Raw genomic sequence first — 19,801 nt, 5'->3', positions numbered from 1 at the left:
CTTTGACAGGGCCTGCATTTTATCTCATATCTACTTTTTGTTATTATCACAGGAACTGATACAGTTCATTGGATTCACAAACATTTATTGACACATTTTGTTTCTAATTGAGTATACAGATTTAAGCAAAGTAGAAATCTAGTTCTCACTAGATTTATCTTAGAATAACAGATATTTAATAATTCAACACAAAATTAAACATTGTAAGTCCATAAAGAAGAATAAAAGGACTATTGGAATTTATGGGTAATCTAATATAGTGTGGTAGAAATTTCAAGTTGTTTACCAAGTTATCATGGTACTAAGCCACTATGGTGCATTACCAAAGTAAAGCAAGGCAAGCAAGAATAAAATTCATGTACAAAAGCAAAAATAAGAAACCACAGGGTAAAATATGAGCACCAAGCTCTAATAATACAAATATGCTTAACTGTAGAAGCGTTTAGATACAAGAAGCTCAGGTTCATGAATGCCTTGAATTTCCCCCTTATCCCAGTGAGGGCTGCTAAGTCTCTACCATCTCCTCTTTCTCTATGTGTGGTTCTGTGTGAGTTACTGCTCTGATGATTTGCTTAGCTCATTCTGCCTGTAATGTTCTCATTTCCTGTGATCAAATGTTAGTTTTAGTCTGTTTTACTGTTTAGTGCTCTAATTCTATTCCATTAGAATTGTATAATGTAACACTTCTCAAACTAAATTCCAGTAGAGGTCAGTGAGAACTCTGAGGATATGAACTTCATGTAATCACTGTAGATAAGTAGGAATGAGGGAGAGGAGAGAGAGAGAGAGAGAGAGAGAGAGAGAGAGAGAGAGAGAGAGAGAGAGAGCTGCAGAGACAAAGTCAGAGTCTGAGACAGAGACACTGAGAGTCCAGGAAACGAAACAGCTTGTTGGGAGATTTGAGGTAGGAAAAAAATCACATTTCAAAAGTATAGATTGTTAAAATCTTTTAGTGACAACTTAATGACTTTGTATTTTATTCTAAATACTTTGGAAAACAATTGCTTAAAAAAGAGGCTTAATCAAGAAAGCAACACACACGCATATGGGTTCCTAGTATTCTCTGGCTTTGATGAAAATTGGTCAATAAAACTGGACAAACTAAGAAAAAAAGCTCTTATAATACTTAACATAACCAGTGGTGGTGGTTTGAATTTGAGATTTGGCAACAGATAGAAGAAGCTGAATGATTCTGCGATACTCTTCACAGGGAGACCTTGTACGATTTAGTGAGAGGAAGGCAGAAGACCGCATTGAGGAAACTACTAAAACTTACGATCGAGTTTCAGAAAGCACATCTACAGTATACTTGCGTTAATACGTATTCTGTGAAAGGACAAAAAATGATTTTTCAGTCAAATTTTAGAAAGCATTACCTTTTTGAGGTAAAGCTAAAGAGTTTCTTTGCTGAACTTTCATCATTGTCTTTAATATGCTGTGATGCATTATGGATTTTCAACAGAAAACAACGGGAATTCTGGTTGTGGTAAAGTTCTTGTGGCCTCTTTCTTTTTTCTTTTTCTTTTTTTTACTGAACATACTTTGTGACTTGCTCTTAAATAAATGAAAGAATTCTCATAGAAAAATATGCATTGTTTATATTAAATTTTGTACTTGTATAAATTATTAGTTATGAATTGATAGAAGGATTTTGGAAAAACATTCAATGCAAAATATAATTCTGTAATATTTTAAACAAAAAATGTTTGTGTGTGTATTCACCTTTTTATTGTCACAAAATGAAAGAAATAAAGCAGTTTTTGTACACAAATTACTTTATTAAAAGTTTCCTGTGTTGGTCCATGCTCTTTTAATGTTATTAGCCCATTAAATAATATGCTAGCTTTTATACTATACAAAATAAACTTACAATTGACTTTATAATTTTTAATATTTTCTAATTATTGTGAAGGATTATACAGCTAAAAATTGCTGTTACTTCAAGTTTCACAAAATATAGCTTTAATCTGTCTATTGTAATAGATTTCATATATCTATTTGACAATCATATGTTAAGCATGTATGTCATACAAATTATGAATCACATATGACATAAGCATTTAGTCAATATTGATATTCCTATAAGTGAATTTTTATCTACATGTTTTGCTGACTTAATAAATGCAGTTCTAGGTTTTGAAACATTGGCAAAGTCTCTACTTAATGTTCAAATATTAGATCTTTGGTCTGGCAGTATCATCTCCTTATGTGGGTTAAAAATAGACTCTATTTGCTGTTAGTTAGTCATACTGAAAATGTTGGCACTGGGCTCTAATTTCTCTTCTTTTAATCTCTCATATTTTTAATCTTAACATTTCACCCAGTTTAACTTCTGGTGTGATTCAGGGAGTAACTAGGTAAATAACTCGGAATATTTTCTACATTTTTAAAGGTATCATGGAACAAACTCATACACACAAATTTTTGAATATAAATTTTTTTACCTCCTCATATATCCCAAGCTATGTTATAGCCACATAAGGAGAGCCACTGAATTACATTTTTCCCCTTTTCTGGAAGTAGTGAGTTTTATAAACTTACAGAAACCCGATAAAGAAACTTTAAACACTATATTGTTAATGCTGGATAAGTGACATGGACTACGCTGCTGGTAGCTATGTTCACTGAAACATTTGTGCCAATATTTGGTCAGGTGTGGACTTTCACAGTGAGCCAAAACCTGGATAACCATGGAAACTGTTCAACTGAAGTATATGAGCAACAATAATATTTTTAAAATACCATTTACTCTGTAGAGTTTCAAATGTCATATAGTAAGTATAGTTTTTAAAATTAGTTGTTCTTTTATTAAACAATAAAATATGCAGTCTTAAGGTCCTTACAAAGGCATTTCCTGTACATTAGATTATGTAAGTCACAATCAAAATTTTATAGTAGATTTTTGAGCTTGACAGCATGCCAACAATGTCAAAATAACAGCCCAAGCTTTAAAAATGACTTCCTAATCCAATTATTTCTTGTAAAGGAAAGCACATTTCAAAAAGTTCCTTAATTGAGAATTAAAATACATGATAGAAAGATAGGGGATATATATAAACAAAATATATTTATTCTAATAACATATACATTGCTATTTCTAGTTTTTATGTATTCTAAGTCCAGATATCAACTAAGTCTAATATAAATAATATATAATAGCACCATGGTTCTATAAAAATAACAACTTCTTTTTTCTCTTGGACTGGATTTTAGTTTTATACATGGAAATTTATGTGTATAATTTCTTCCGGATTAAAGCTAAGATTTCTTCACATGAATAACACTTGAATTTTTGGATATAAGTAGTAAACCTACTGATGTTTTTAATGGAATCAAATGATTAACTTATGATAAAAACATTCTGTGTCTTTTAAGGAAATATTGAGATGCACATATTAAAAAAGCCAGCATCTGGTTTGTTTCATTTATTGGAAAAAGCATAACAAATTCACATTACCTATAACTCCAATTAATGTGGAGTATTAAATAAATATCAGTGGTTTGAATGGATGATACGGTGGTGGCATTTTAGTCAGGTTATCACACATAATTGCTTATATAATTGGGTAAATGAAAATAAAGCATACTTTTATTGAAGTAAAGACTACCCTCAAATGGAAATGAAAAAGAAAAATACCCTTTCCCTAGTCCTGACCTGTCAAATGTTTTCATAGCACAGACATAACTGTGCCACTCACCCTGAGCCAGTCAGGTAAAATTTTTAACTGGAACAGCATTGGCCACAATGCTTTTTATTGGAATTCAGTGGTTTATTTTACAATCTAGACTTTTAAAGTCTTCTAAAACGTCCCCTAAGTATTTGTTCGTATAGAACATTACAAAGGAAACCGAAGAGAGGAAAAGGGTTATGGAAAAGGGAGAATATTTTGCTAATGTGCAAGCTACCTTTTCAAAGACTTAGCTATAATTTTGACTCCTATTCGCAGTACTTAAAGTACATGTGAATGAATAACTAGTTACAAATGATGGACATATTTATGAAAAAATAATAAAGAATGTGATTTCCATTTTTTATTAACAAGCAAAAATAATTTAACCAGAACATCCACAGAGAAAGATTTAAAATGTTTTTCACCAAAAAGAAAATTTATTACTTATTTTTAAATAAAACTTAGTTCTAGTTATGCATTTTTCTGCAATACACACACTGTAGTGTTAAAAACATGTTATTTTGCTTATTGACATAAGGTTCAGGGATGAAGAAAATGCTTAACAGGGAGCTGCTGTCTGCTCAGTGTGGTGTCCTCTAAGAGGACTGGCTGGATGTCCACTTCCAGGACAGTTTTTTCACTCAGATGTTGGGGGTCTCACTGTGGTCACCAATAGTCTCTTTTCCTTTCTTCCTCCTCCTCTCTTTTCCTCCTCCCTCCCTCTATCCTTTCTCGTCATTCATGATGGCTTTCCGAAATGGCCTGGGCTTTTCATAATGAAGGCCTTGGTGTAGTACCTTTTCTCACATAAGAGTTGGCTTGTTAGAGCAGGCATTCCAAGAAGGAACTTGAAAGGTATATTTTTCCCTGTATTCTGTTGTTAAAATTAATCAGTTTCAAGGAAAGGGAAAGGAAAATAACTCTCTTGATTGGAAGGACAGCATAAATATAGTGCATATAAGCACAAAGCTATACTCTGGAGCAATATTTATCATAGTAAAAAATATGAAACAATTTCCCTTCATTAAATAAGTGACTAAATAGTGGTATATTCCTGCAGTGGAGTACTAGGCAACTAAAACAAAAGAATAAAGTAGCTCTTACTACAAGGCAAGATTCGCTGAATAAAGTGCTGAGAAAACAAGGTCAAAACAAATGTGTAGAGGGCACTACTATTTACATAAATAATAAACAGTTTTTAGTGATGTGATTGATACTAAAACATAAAGAAAATTTTTTCAAGCTAGCTCATAAAGAAATGGGGAAATAGAACTGGGACAATGAACCAGCAGACATCACTTTTGTCACCTAACAAACACCTGAGATTAACAAGTCATTGTGCAAATGTTTATGTTGGCTCATGATTTCCATCTACATCCATTGTCTTCATTGCTTCCCCTTCTCTTATTGTCCTCTCTTTCTCATCCCCATCTCCTTCCTCTTTCTGCATCCTTTTTATCTAATGTTTCTCTTTACTTTCTATTTCTTAGTTGGGATTAGAATTGCATCTCAAAAATATAATCTTTGTTAAACAAGTGGATACCATGAAGCGAGCCTTTCTGACAATCTTTGTCAAGTGGGACTCTCCAAAGTCCCATACTGAAACTCTTTTCCTTTTATACCATCTTTTCTCCTATTCACACACTTTTCTGCTCTGATCCCCACTGTCGGCTCATCCTGATGCGTGATAGTTCCTGCCACCTCATGCAGTTGTTGTAAAATGCAGTGTGGGCTCCAACTTGACCTGTTTTCCTCTGGTGAGTTATTGCCCTTTGGTCCACCTATTGAAAATATTAAAGAAAGCTAGGCATGGTGGTGCATGCCGGTACTCCCAGCACTCAGGATGCTGAGGCAGAAGTATCGTTGCAAGTTCGAGACCAGCCTGGGCTACAAAGTGAGCCCAAGGCCAACTTGAACATATTGTGGGGCCCTGTCTCAAAAAACTAAAAAATGAAATAAAATAAAGAAAAAAGAAAAGGAAATATTGGAGAAATACACATGGAGTCCTGACATACGATTTTATCTACTGAGCCTCATGACCTCTACAGCTTTCTAATGCCTCATTCGCTTGAAGTGCTACATATATCTTATCCCAATATTCTGTGAAGTAATAGTCTGAATTTTTATATACAGATATAAAGTGGAGTTGGGCATATCAAACAAGAGGTTACTTGACCTTAATTTCTCTGTTTACTGTCTAAATATAATCAGAAGATCAAATCAGAATAAAATCAGAATAAAAGATGTAGCTCACTTCCAGAAGAGAATAAAAGTAAAATTGTATTTTAACATAGTTTTTTGAATAAAATAAAACACTTAGATACAAAGAACATTTATTTTCTTTAAAGCTGCTTTTCCCACCTCCAAAGTGTGAGACCATCATAACATGATGTTTAATATTAACTAGAGGAACTTGTTAAATGTACGAAAAAGCAGCCCTTCACTTTCTCACACAGAAGCCAATCTGTCTTGTGCCCTCAAAAGAAAGAAAGTTGTCCTCCAAAATTAGTAGAACTTGACTGATTTAAGACACTACAGATCTTAGGACTCCCATTTGAGTTTTCCTCAACATAGAAAATAAAAAGAAACAGCTGTCTACTGGACATTTTAGCACTTCTCTCCTTTGTGTGTTTCTGAGAGTTGAAATTTTTCACAATGATGTTGATAGCTTTATTATACATTCGATTATTTAAAAACTCTTTCACATAGAAAACGATGGAGAAAGGAGTACCATTTTTCTTCTCAAGAGAAATTTGATCCTCTTTCATTCTTAACAATAAATGAATCTAATTTCTCAAGTTATTTTCTTTTCTGAAAGTTATTAGAATATAAATTGATGGCTTCCTGGAAATTCCATGAAAATCACTACATGGTGAAATAGTCCCTAAATCATACTAAATATAATTTTGGCTCACTGACTCCTAAAGAATATTGTTTCAATTTGATTAAATCAAATAGAATGCCAGCAAAAACAGTCCACAAAAAAAGACAGGAGACTAAAAAGCACATATAGGATTTATTTTTATTATCTCTCTGACATTAAATGTGAATTGTCCTGTTGAACTAATATTCAAAAGAAGATCTGAGTTCATTCAGGGATCATTTTTTTTTTCTCATAAAGAATTTTGGTTTAAAAATGCCATTTCAGTATATTCATATTACTGCATATATTTTTCCTGTATATCTTTAGGCATAGATTTTATTTAAATTTGGAGGATTATATTTATTTTTTAAATTATGAAATATGGGTAATGTATTTAATACTTTAAAATTTCATAGTATTTTAATACAATGTAAACTACAATCCATTGAAATCTAATATACATTATTATAAATCAATGAAGTCAATTTTAAGATGTAATGTTCTTTAAATATAAATTCACTGTAGACTAATTTAAAAAACTTGAAAGCTTGGGGGTAAAGATGTTAGTATAAAAAATTTAAAAAATCTAATACAAGATTATTCTTAAAACATAAACATATATATGTATTAATTTGGTCAATTAACTATTTCAGAAACACACCAGATCACATTAGAGGTATTTGCATATTTCCCATTAGTCTGCAAATGTCATTTTGTGCCTATGTTCTGGGGTTCTCTGTGGATTTTATTCTGTGTACAATAAACAGGCAGAAAATGAAATAAACCTATCATATTAAAAATATCACAAAAGTCACATTGCAGTTTTGTTTCAGTAATAATTAAAAGATAATATAAAGCAACCTATTGCTGACTTTGGAGAGAGGAAAGATTTTTTTTAAATTAAAAAATCAGTAACAATAAAAAAAATTTTGATATATTGGCAAACACTCACATTAGGACCTATACATTGGATAATAGATTTTTAGTGTAGAGAGTTACAAAAATAAAGTATACAGAATGCAAAAAGAGCTCCAAATCAGTAATTAAGATTACCAGTAATTCAACAGAAAGTTGACAAAAGGTTAGAATGGGCATTTCACGTAAGAGAAAATTTACGTGAACAAATATCATGTAAAAATAACCAGGAAAATAAAAAAATTAAAAGGACTATGAGGTAGCAGTGCACATATACTTGTTTGCTTAACATTTAAAAATTTTTGAAATAGCATATGTTGGCAAAGAAAAAAGTGAATGAGACTTTTATGTCTGATAGTCATGATATAAGTTGCTTCTAAGAATTTAGAAACAGTTGGTATTATTTTGCAAGTTTGAATTTACAAATAATCCTATAACATATTTATTCCATGAGTAGCAATAAATCTTAAAGAAATTTTACTCAGGACAAATGTACAAGAAAGTCTAACAACATAATTGTAATAGATTCAAATTAGAGGAAAGCTCTGATATCTCAATAATAAATGCATGATTAAATAGATATTTATACAAAAAAGTGAATGAAAATGAAACAGAGATAGATACATGCATCAACATATATGGAGTACAACAAGAAATAATGTGCCGGAGATATACCAATAAATAAATAAATATAAATTTAAAAAGAAATAACATATGACAGACACATACATTGTGACCCAATTTATGGATCCAAACTGGACAAGTAAAACTATCTTTTCAGAGCTACATACTTACATGATAAAAGGGAGTGATGGCTGGGATGACTGGACACTAAGATAAAGAAAAAAGATAGGAGTGCAAATCACAGAAATGGGAAAGTGGTCGCACTAGTGATGAACCTGCGAAGATGGGGCCGTGAACAGGAAGGACTGAACATGGGCTCCTACTCATGGCTTTATTCCTTGACCTGGGTGACAACTTACAAGACTTGAGTTTAAAATAATTTATTGGACTCTATATTTGATATGCTTAATAATTTACTAGGCTGTATGATTTTCTGTATGCTTTCTCTATTTCATGCTTATAGAGGTTAAATTAAGCTGAGCAGGTATATATTATTTCAATATCAATTCATAATCAAGATAAAGAACAAGAAGTTTATCTCCATCCTGTTTGAGACAAACCTTCAGTCTATATTTTATTTGGCTCACTGATACTGTTGAAACATAAAGTGTCCCGTCAAAGATTCATGTATTGAATGCTTGATTTTTCAATGCAGCTGTGTTAGGGGGTGGAACCTACATGAGTCATGAGGGTGGTGTCTTCAGTAGATCAGCTGACTGATGTGTGCAGAGCTCAGTGTGCCACCCGGAGCTGGGCTTACTTGGAGGAACTATGTCACTGGGTGGGGATATGCCTTTGAAAGATGTATTAACGTTCCTCCTCCTCCCTCTGATGAGCAGTCTCTTGTGATCTCTCTTCCACAGTCTCAAGCTTGCCTAAGGTTCCATCCAATGAAGCCATCCAACCATGGATTGAAACCTCTGAAACCCAGAGCCATAAAAAATCTTTTCTCATTTGAATTTTCTCCAGAAATTTTGTCACAATAATGCAAAGCTAATGTAGTCATTTCTTTTTTACTTACCTGCCTTGAAATTGTTTACACCCTGCTAAAGACAGCTAGAGAAAAAAGAATGGTAACTTCAATAACTCAATGTTGCATAAGTCAGAAGGTGAAAGCTTGCTAATTAATCCCACATGATTGAAGGAAACTTATAGTTCCAAGTTATGTGAAAGTGAGATGAGTGAATCTAGTATGTTGAGAAAATAAATTAAACTTTGAAAATCAGTTCTGAAATAAGAAAAATCATGTTACGGACTAAGGTGTGTTCCCTCAAATTTGTGTGTTGACAAATGTAGTCCCCAGTTGTATGGTATTTGACAAGAGGCTTTTAATGATTAGGTTTGGATAGGTTGTTTACCTCAGGCCCTGATGATGGGTGTAGTGCCTTTTGGAGATTGGGATGTACGGAGTTGAACTGCGGAACCCAGGATCTCCTGGCTGTGTTGGAAAAGAGCATGTGCACAGTGCCCTGAAGTCAAGATAATACCACAGTTGAGGCAGCCAAGGACACGGACTTCTGACAGCCCCATTCTAGAACAATAAAGCTGCCAAACTTAGAGGTCAAACAGCTCTCTTGGTTGGAAAAATTTACTGCTTTGAGAAGTCTTTGAACTGACTTCCCAAGATTCCTGTGCTTGCCTCAGTGTTCCCTTTCTTTGTTTGAAAACCAAGTAAATACTGGCTGCCCAGAGAAGTTCTTTGGCTCAACTTCTAGAGAGTCTCAGCTCCCACAGAGTTTTGACTTTCCTGGATGCCCCCCAAAATCAAGCACTTGTCTCTTATATTTAAATTGTTCACTATCCACTCGTTTAGCAGATTGGGGCTAGGCCAACACCCAGGTAAGTACTCTTAGGAAAGGTGACACCAGGCAGTTTAGTAGTGCTCCCTGAGCCACCTGAGGACACAATAAAAGGGAGAAAGGCTGAAAGCCAGGACGATGGTCCCGACCAAAACCCAACTGTGTTGAAAACTGAATTTCAGACTTTTATCTTTTAAACTTGTCATAAAATAAATGATGGTGTTTGCACCAATCATGTGTATGGTATTTTTAATGGCAGATCAAAGTGACTAACAATGGCACAAATACATAGTAATGCATTGAGGGAAGGCATGTGAAGATTTACCACTGTTGGAGATACTTAAACTTTAAAAAATTTTGTTAGTCCACATTTTAAATCTATCCACTTCTCAATCATCTTGGAGAGTGTTTACATGTACATACCACAGCTTGTCTTTCTTTCTTACATTCCTTTCCCCTTCCTTCTTCTCCTTCTATCTTCCTCCAATTTCCATATTCCATTTTTTATTCTTTTTGATATTACTGATGTTAGTTCATGTTACGATATATAATGTTACCCAAACATTATAATTCCCAGTATCACTGGCACCATGTGAATTTTAGAATTGTTTTCTCTGTACCTAATAAAATATATTATTGGTGCTTTGATTGGGACAGCATTGAAACTGTATTACAGTTTGGGGAGTAGGGTCATTTTAACAACATTTTCTTTGCCTATCAAGGAGCAAGAGGTATCTTTCCATTTTCTGATGTCCTCTTCAAGCTCCTTTTTCAGACACTGTAGTTTTCTTTGTAGAGGTAATTAAAGACATTTAATAAAAACTTCCCTTTGAAGAAATGTAGGATTTTGTCTCCTAATTTATGTAGAGCACAAAGCAAGAAAAGGGCTTAGTTTCATTTTCCAACGACTTCTCTTGCATTAATATATATTTATTAATCATGTTTTATTAAGACTTTAGAAGTTTTATTTTTTTTCTTTTTTGGGTTTACTAAAGCACACTGGTAGAATTTGTTCTACAGGTACTTTTATCATGTTTTCCTGATGACACTGTATACAAAGATCTCTTTGTGATAGAGCAATAGGTGCCCTACATCAAAATACAGTAAAAGTACAACTTTCATATTTCATTCTTAAATTAATTGTCAAAAATCTACAATTATGATAAATCAAATCATATTTTTAATCAATCAAATTTGCAAATAGAAATATATATCATCGTTTTTAAATAAGCTTCTCCAAGGGAAAGACAGCTATTTCTCAAAACTGCTTTTTCGTAAATATTTGCAGTTTTACGGAAGATACTATCATGCATTTTTTTGCAATACACATTTAGTCATGGACTATTCTTCATTAAATGTTTCCAAACTGAATGTACAAAACATTTCGAGGAACTAAAGAACAGAGAGATTGAATTGCATATTTAAACAAGTGCTAAGGAGTTGAACATAAATTTTAGAAGCATGAAATGCAGTTTATGTCAGAGTTCACTGGCATTTAAAAAAATTCGGAATTACCCAGAAACAGAGTAATTGATCAGAACTCTAGTCCAGACTGGAATAATGAGTGTGCAATTAGCTCTCTGTAGGAGTCTCAAGAAGAAGGCTTCCTGCTTCACTCACTTCATCCGCATACACTCCTACTAATTTAAATTTCTTTTCCCCAATGAATTCCTAGTGCTTTTACAATGAAAGAAAATTACAATGGTTTGACTTTGATATCTTCTGTGACTTCAATGTAATAGTAATAGAATAATTACTTGAAATCATAAGATCTAGACTAAAAGCTGGATACCAACTGATTATAAACCAAATTATTTATCCTCATGGAGTTTCACTTCAAATCTTAAATAGATATTAACATCTCTGTTTAGGACTTGGTTTGAGAATAATTGAAAGTTTTACAAAAATGTCTAACACAGAGAACAGTAAAAAGTATTCCAAAGTTTTTAAATTAAAATAAGATTCAATCCCTGACCTGTCATAGTGAGTATCAGAAGTTACTTATTGGAACACAAGTTAATGGTCAGTCATCATTGCTGATTTGAACAATACCAATGATACATTTAAAATCTTAAAACAACTAATAAATCACAAATATATAGTGAAATAATTCATTATTAATGAACTGTTAGGAAAGAAAAAATCTTGAAAATGAGTTGCTACTCTAAATTTCCAGTTTCCTTTGTTATTTATTCTTCCTCTATTTCATTTAATGTAATAATGTAAACATGTGATATAATACATAAACAACATACCTAAATTATAAAGTTAGTAGTTTAATTGTTGAGGATTAAGACTATGTTTAGTCACTCATGTGGGATTATAGAAATACCTTCAGCTAATGATTAAACAAAGTTGGTAAAAATTAACTCATCGATGTAACTTTTACCCCATTTTGAAAGTGTAGTGGAGTGTAAACAAGAAAGATGAAATATTTACCTTTACAAAACTTCTACCCTTAAGATTTTGTAACAGATCTACTTTACTTCTTGAGGAAATAACTCCTTTTGTAATATTTATTTAAGCAAGGTTTTTCAGGTCACTGAATGTTAAATAAACCTAGTTAAATAACAATAATGCATGTTAAAGATTTAAGAATTCTTTACCACACATATATTAACTTTCTTTTCTAGTATTTCCTCTTCCTGAGAAGTTTCAAATTCTCAGCTGTAGCATGGTGTAAGAATGATTATTTATGTACTCTTTTTTGTCTGCTAAATACAGTTGTGGAATCAGAAACACTTATCCACCCTGTTCCAACTTGCATAGCAAAATTTCTATCTTCCTTATAGAGTTTTAGAAAATGAAATTTGTCTCTGCATGGAAGATTTTAATAGTAGTCCAGAAGCAGCAGTGTGAGCTCATGAGTTGTCCGTATAATACACACATTTCTTATACTATTATATGTTGGTGGTGTTTGGTGATTTTTAATGTGATATGATCAATTTAAATAAAAAGCTTTGGACCATCTAGGGGGCATAAAGATTACTCAGACTATGAGGCAGCCCACATTCCGAAAATGTACTGATTCAAACTTATCAGTTGAGGGATGAATAGGAATTAAAGATGAGTGTCTTACCTTGTGTTCTATAGTTTCATTATTTCATGCTTCTATTTAAAAGGTTGCACCTCTACTTAAAAAATAATATAAAAAATAATATAAAAATAATATAAAAAATTTAATAATACAAGAATAACACTAGCTATTTCACTGTGTATTATTATCTTCAAAGTAATTACTCAAAGTACAAGACAAAAACCAAAAAGAGGCATACAAAAGAAGAAAGAAACCGTAATACAAATCTTTCTTTTCAACAGGAAATCCTTACAGTATTACAGTTAAGTTTAAAGTTCTATTTGGTCACCAAACCCATCACAGAACAACATCTTCTTCAGAAGGATGTGCAAGGTTCATTTGTTGAATTATCTTTTTGGATTAGGCTTGGCTGAACATAATAGAAAAACCCAAATCAGTGTGGCTAAAACAACATAAATTTGTTTCAGTTTCATAGTGAAGAAGACAATATGGTGACAAGCCTGGCTGTACTGGTGCATCAAGGTATCAGAGAGTCTTTTTTTTTTTTTTTTTTTTTTTTTTTTTTTTTTTTTTTTTTTGAGCTATAGGAAGAATCATGTACCCACCCCCTTTGAGATACATGTCCTGGAATTTTCACATCATTTTTACTTGGATACCATTGTACAAAAAACGAGTCACATGGAAATAACTAGCTTCAGAGATGTTGAGAAAGATGCTCTTTATTCCAGGCAACTATGTACCCAGTTGAAAACAGAGGCTTCTATTTTACTGAAAGAAAGGAGAACAAGCTCCACAATAGCAAGACCTATAGCAAGAATTGCTTCCTTTCCCTGCCTGGCCCAGAAAACTGCTGAAAACCCTGGCTCTTAGCAAGGAAGTGAGAATCAGAAGAATATTTGGAACCTCTTGTAGTAAATGGGACCTAAAATCTATTTTTCTAGCATTTTGTCTCAGATACATCTGGGAATAATTTTGATTATCATTTTCATACATATTACCAGAACTAACAGCAACAACAGCAATATAAGACTGTAAGTTGTAAAATATGTCATAAAATGTGTATAACTCACCAAATTATGATATGTATAAGGTATGTTGAAAAGTTACAATTAATTTTTAAATTATAAAAAATTTGCTACAGTAAAAGATTGTCATTAATTTTCTTTAAAATATTCCCCATTTTGTGCAAACACATTTATCCCATTTTTCTTGCCACATTCTGAAACAGTTCTGGAAGGCTTCTTTCATGAGTATCTTTACTTACGTTGTCCTGTGTGTCTCAATGTCCTGAATCAATTCAAAATATTCATCTTTCATGGCTGATTTTGAGGAAGAGTCAGAAGTCATGAAATACTAGATTGACCAAATAAGGTGGATGAAGGCACTGTTAATATTTTTAGTAGTTACATATTTTTTATCATACTTCATAAAGACACTCATGTAAAAGAAGTTTCAGAAAAACTTCAGAAGGTGGCAAGAATGATTGTGTTTGAAGTAATGGGAAATTTTTTATGAGGACTTTAAAAGTAGTCTATCTTTTACTGTAACAATTTGTTTAAATTGTACAGGTGAAAATTACCTGTACCTTAAGGTGAATGTGACCTTAAGGTGAATATGACCATTATGCATATCTAAATTGAGCCGTTAAAGTTAATTATAAAAAGAAAGAAAATAATTGCTCACTATGGTTGTGCATACCTGTGATCCCAGCTTTTGGGAGGCTGAGACAGGAGAGTCACTGTGTTTCAGGTCCAGTTTAGACTGCATAGTGAGTTCAAGGTCAGCCTGAACTACATAGTGTGACCCTGTCTCAAAAAGCCCTGTTGTGGAATGTGGCTGGTGATAATGGACTTTAACATGCTTTTTGAGTATTCAACTGATATTTGTAACTTGTGACTTTGGTGGTAGAATAGTGTTTAGGATACATTGTAATGTGGAGGATTCATTTTTTGACAAAAATGGATAAATTCTTAATATCTAGCTTTCTTCATTGATACTAATTACCAGTTATTTTTGATGTGTATCTGGATGTTTGGACCATTAGTTGGTATTAAGGCAAGGACAATAAAGGTAGAGAAGTAAATGCAAACAAGTCATTTAGAGGGCTGTTTTCCTATGAGAACAAAATAGTCAGTAGCTTATCTATTATAATTGTCTTTATTAGTTTAATGAACCCTGGCAGTAATTGCTTATGAATTCTTCACCAAATGTAGTCACCAGCTTGATTTTACCCCTTAAGTACTTGCAAATCTAGACTTTCCTCCCTTGTCATTGCCACAATGACTCTAAATCAGACCAGACAAGATTTTAGTATCACAAATCACTTTTGAACTCTTTTCATTATTGTCTTAGTTACTTTTAACTGGTAGCTGAGACAAAATACTTTATGACCAAAGTTGGGAAAGGAAAGGTTTATTTCTTACAGTTTTTGGAGGTTTCAATCCATACTCAGTTGGCTGCAAGGCAGGGTGGTATGGCAGGCCGCATTTCATGGTGGCTGCAAACAGCAAGGCAGAAACCAGCAAAAGAGCAAGACACTCCTTCCTGCCATTACATTACATCCTGGCTCCACTCCTATGTGGATGTAGCACTGACACCATCAATCTAAGCACTACACAACAAGAACCAATCACAAATGCGCAACGCAAACTCATGAGGCCTGGGAGCCACAGATAAAAACCATGACAATCAAGTTGTTCTATGTTTCTTTACTCTCTGTGATAAGTTTCCTTGAAACTTTCTTTTTAATGCTTTCTTTTGTCTAACAAAATTATTTCAACCTAGCTTCCTTTCTTGTCTTTATTGCCTCTCATCATAGAACTAAAATTAATGCTCTATTCCACTAATTGTGTTGGTTTAGGCATATACTATTTTCATTTCCTTAATTTAATAAATAAATTACACTTAAATAACTGACAATTTTTGCTTGTTTTTTTGTTTTGCACAGTACTGGGAACTGAACTCAGAACCTTGAACATTCTAGCCAGGGGCTCTGCCACTGAACTATGTCTCACCCATTTTTATTTTATTTTATTTTTTTATTTTGAGACAGGATCTGTAAGTTGCCAAGACCTCCCTGGAACTTGTGAGCCTTCTGGCTAGGTTTCCTGGAGAGGAATTGGGATTATAGGCATGCATAACCACATGTATTTGACAATTTAATGTTTTTTTGTTGAGAAGGAAGAGGTAAACATTTGTTAATGCTTCTTGATAAGACAGAAACAAAAAAAGAGGCATATAAATAAATTAACTGTATCTAGCATGAGTGCTGATGCATGCATGCATATATATACCTTATAGATTTGACTCCCATTGTTAGCAAATAGACTGAAATCAAACAAAAAAATCTAGCAAATAGACTGCATGAAATCAAACAAAAAAATCTAGCAGATCATAATGATTGCACATTTTTTCAGTGTTATAAGCCACCCTGCACTTGACATAAAAAAGCCTGACTTTTGGACCCAATGTTTTAAGTATATTTGTCACATGAAATAAATGAGGACCTTCTTTTTACAGGGCTCTAGCAAGTGCTGGTAAAGACTTGCAGGATAATTTTCTGAAGGCTCTGGCTGTGAGAGAAGATGACAACCGCAATGGGAAAGTCAGCGTGAGTACACTTCACCCCAAGTCTCACAAGTCTGTGTTCTACAGGCACAGTTGATAATGTTAAAAATAGCCTTTAACTTCACCCATAAAAAGTGATTTGTGAGGGAGAAAAATGAGTAGTAATATACATTACAGAAATGCATTTTGTTTCTAAATATGTGTCAACAAGGAGATGACTACAGTTGGTTGTCATCTTCAACTTTGGACAAGTGTTTTGTTGAAAAGTCCTGCTCCTTGTCCACCCAACACACAGCATTGCTCACTAACTTCCAAGTTTTACCTCCTGTCCTCTCGATCTTATGGGAGTCTTGGAAGATGCTTCTACGAGCTGCCTTGTAGGTCTACCTTGCAACTTGTAGCAGAAACCACATACTAGAAATATATAATTTTGAATCATACAAGAAGAACATGTTTTGGTTTCTAACAATATATGCAAAATCAAACATGTAAAGATTGCCAATATATTTGGAGACTTTACTTTCATCCTTTGTTATTATAATGTTAATAGTGTACTTATGCAATAAAAATGTTCCAAATAAAATTTAGTAAAACAGAAGACCTATGTTGAAATGGTAGTGACTAACTTGCAGAAAAGTAACCAGAATTAAAGTAATAAATTAGAGCTGTAGAAAAATATATGACCAAGGAAAAGATTTACCAATGTTCTCTAAGTAAAGGAGGACTATTATTCATTACCAAGTCCACTAAAAATTTCACATTCATTCAAAATATTAATCTGCTAATAATTAAAAATAGGTGAAACTCTTGAAAAATGTAGTGAGGAAACAAATTTCTGAACCAAAACCCTGGTTACACTACAAATAATATAAAGAATCAACAAATGGAATTATATCACAATAAAAACTTTGTGCACAGTAAAGGTAACCACTACCAGGGTGAAGAGACAATCTACAAAATGTGAAAAAAAATTTTTGCCAGATACTCACTCAGACAAAGGACAAGTGTCGAAAGAACTCAAAAAAGCTATACCTCCACAAATTTAAAGAACCAATTAAAAAATTAGCATCTGAAGTGAATAGATATTTCTCAGATGAAAAAACATAAATGATCAAAAATACATGAAAAAATGTTCAACATCACTGGCCATTTGAGAAATGCAAATTAAAACAACACTGAGATTTCTTCTCACCCCAGAAAGAATAGCTCAATTGCCAATCTGGCTGATTTAAGAGTCTCTGGGGGAGGTGACTGGATTATGGGGTCACCCTTCCTTCCCTTTCCCCCTCCTCCTCCCTTGTTCCTCTTTCCATTTGAACAAGTTCTTTCTACTCTACAATATGTATCTTCCATTTTGCTCCTTATTTACCCTTTGGGTTTCTCATGCAAGAGAATGCTATATTTAAACTTGTACATTTTATTTATTTCACTTAAAACTATGGTCTTGAGTTGCATTCATTTACCTAAAAATATCTCAAGATTGTCATTCTTTGTGGAAGAATAGTAATACACTATATATAAGTATGATATTCTTAATGCATTTATCTATTAGGTGTACAGATTTAGCTATTATGAACTATGCCATTACAAAGATGGGAATGTATATATCACTGTGGTATAATGTCTTTAATTCTTTTAGGAAGATATTTACAAAGGAAACAGCCAGTCAGATGGAATTTCTATTTTTAGTTTTTTGAGGAATCTCCATAGTGGTTTTATCTGTTTAAGTACCACCAACAATGCAGAAGGGCTTCCTTCTTGCCACAGCCTCTCCATCATTTGTTATTGGTTGATTTCTTGAAGGTAGCCATCTGTGGATTAAGGTACTGGTGTTCAAAGTTGGGTGTCTGCTGTTAGGTCCAATTGGAGGCGGGTCAATGGAAGCTCCCTTTGAACAGTCACTTGTCTATTGTTTTTATTTGGAATCTAAAGATTGTTAGTCATTGGCAAGATATAATAGAAATTAGAATATTTAAAAAATGGTTTATTGGATTTTATGGTGTTATAGGAAACCAAAGCAAAACAACAACAACAAACAGAAGACAAAGTAAAATAGAAAACCACTTTGTGATAAACAAATGGATGATACATGGACTTTTCCTTTAGAGTATTTAATGAAATAAGATTATATAACTCTTTAAAGGGGCTATAAAACATGGTGCATGTGTTATTTTTGAAAAATAATAAACTAGGAATGGAAAAAACAAAAATGAAACATTTCCTACTTAATCATGGATTCATGAAGATAACAATGAAAGCGTTATTCTGGGTGGGATCTGTTGACGTTTACTGTTGACGTTTACTGTTGACTAGGTAATCAATTACATGACTAGTTATGGCTTTGAAATATACGTTATTGAATCTGATACAAAAACACTTCTTGCAATTTTTCCTTTGGAGTCATTCAAAGAAACCACTGTACCTAAGTCTGAAAAGCAGAATGAATTAGGCAGCTCTCAATATGCATATTTCCTGTGCTGACACCTTCACACAATATAAGCATGTGTTGTGTATGACCAACAACATTGTGCTGACATGGTCTTTTTCCTTCTTGCTGTATTCCAACCTCTATTAAACGTTCCCTTTCAGGAAAGTGAAGGTACATATAAGATGTTTATTTCCTTGTTAATAGAATTCATGCTTGCCCGTTAGTGATCCCTTATGTATATTATAGGAATCATAGCATATTACCTTTATTTTAAACAAATTGCATCAATGCATATCAAATTCCATTTCATTAGAAAAGCTATAGATATTCCTGGATAAACAGTATGATACATGTACAGTGAGGCATTGAGGAAAAAACAAGGGTTTTGAAGCCATTTTATTTGAGTTTGATTTTAAAATGTGCCACTTACTACAAACTAAATACACATTCTTCAACTTCACACAGCTTGAGTTTCTCTATGTACAATGTAGGGATAATTTTCACTGGGACATTTGTGGAAAAATTATGTCATGATCAATGAACACATGTTCCTAATATCTAATTAATGTCTACTAAATTACAAATAGTATGTGCCATAGTAGGTTAGTTTCCCTTCAAAGCAGAACCTAGGATGTAGATTCAGTGCAAGTAACTTATTGGGAAAGTTCTCTCATGTAAAATTTGTAAGGAAATACATCATATTACAGAGAAAGAAACTAGCAGAATTGTAATTTCAGTGGAAAGCTAGTATCAGTATGATCATACATGAAACCTTTGAACACAGACTGTGACACACTGAGCTCTCCCTTGGGAAGTGAGACACAGTGGTATTTATTTCCCATCACCCTTCCTTTCTCCATCAATTAATCATTAGCTGTCCCATACACAGGAGGTGGA

General features: G+C 33.1%; 1 protein-coding gene across 4 annotated transcripts in view; it reads left to right on the top strand.

Moving 5' to 3' along the window:
- The window catches only part of Cfap299 (cilia and flagella associated protein 299), a 635,152-nt gene that overhangs the window by 218,947 nt on the left and 396,404 nt on the right, over positions 1 to 19,801 (top strand). For all 4 annotated transcript variants that reach the window (XM_023560659.2, XM_063246735.1, XM_063246736.1 and 1 more), the window contains one exon: positions 16,429 to 16,519. In XM_023560659.2, coding sequence (XP_023416427.2) covers positions 16,429 to 16,519 — 91 coding nt within the window. The remainder of the gene's footprint in view (positions 1 to 16,428; positions 16,520 to 19,801) is intronic.

Source organism: Cavia porcellus, unplaced genomic scaffold (assembly GCF_034190915.1).
Source record: "Cavia porcellus strain 051 isolate PalLab524CR breed Dunkin Hartley unplaced genomic scaffold, mCavPor4.1 scaffold_4, whole genome shotgun sequence".
NCBI classification, from domain to species: Eukaryota; Metazoa; Chordata; class Mammalia; order Rodentia; family Caviidae; genus Cavia; species Cavia porcellus.
This window is presented reverse-complemented; position numbering and strand designations above follow the sequence as displayed.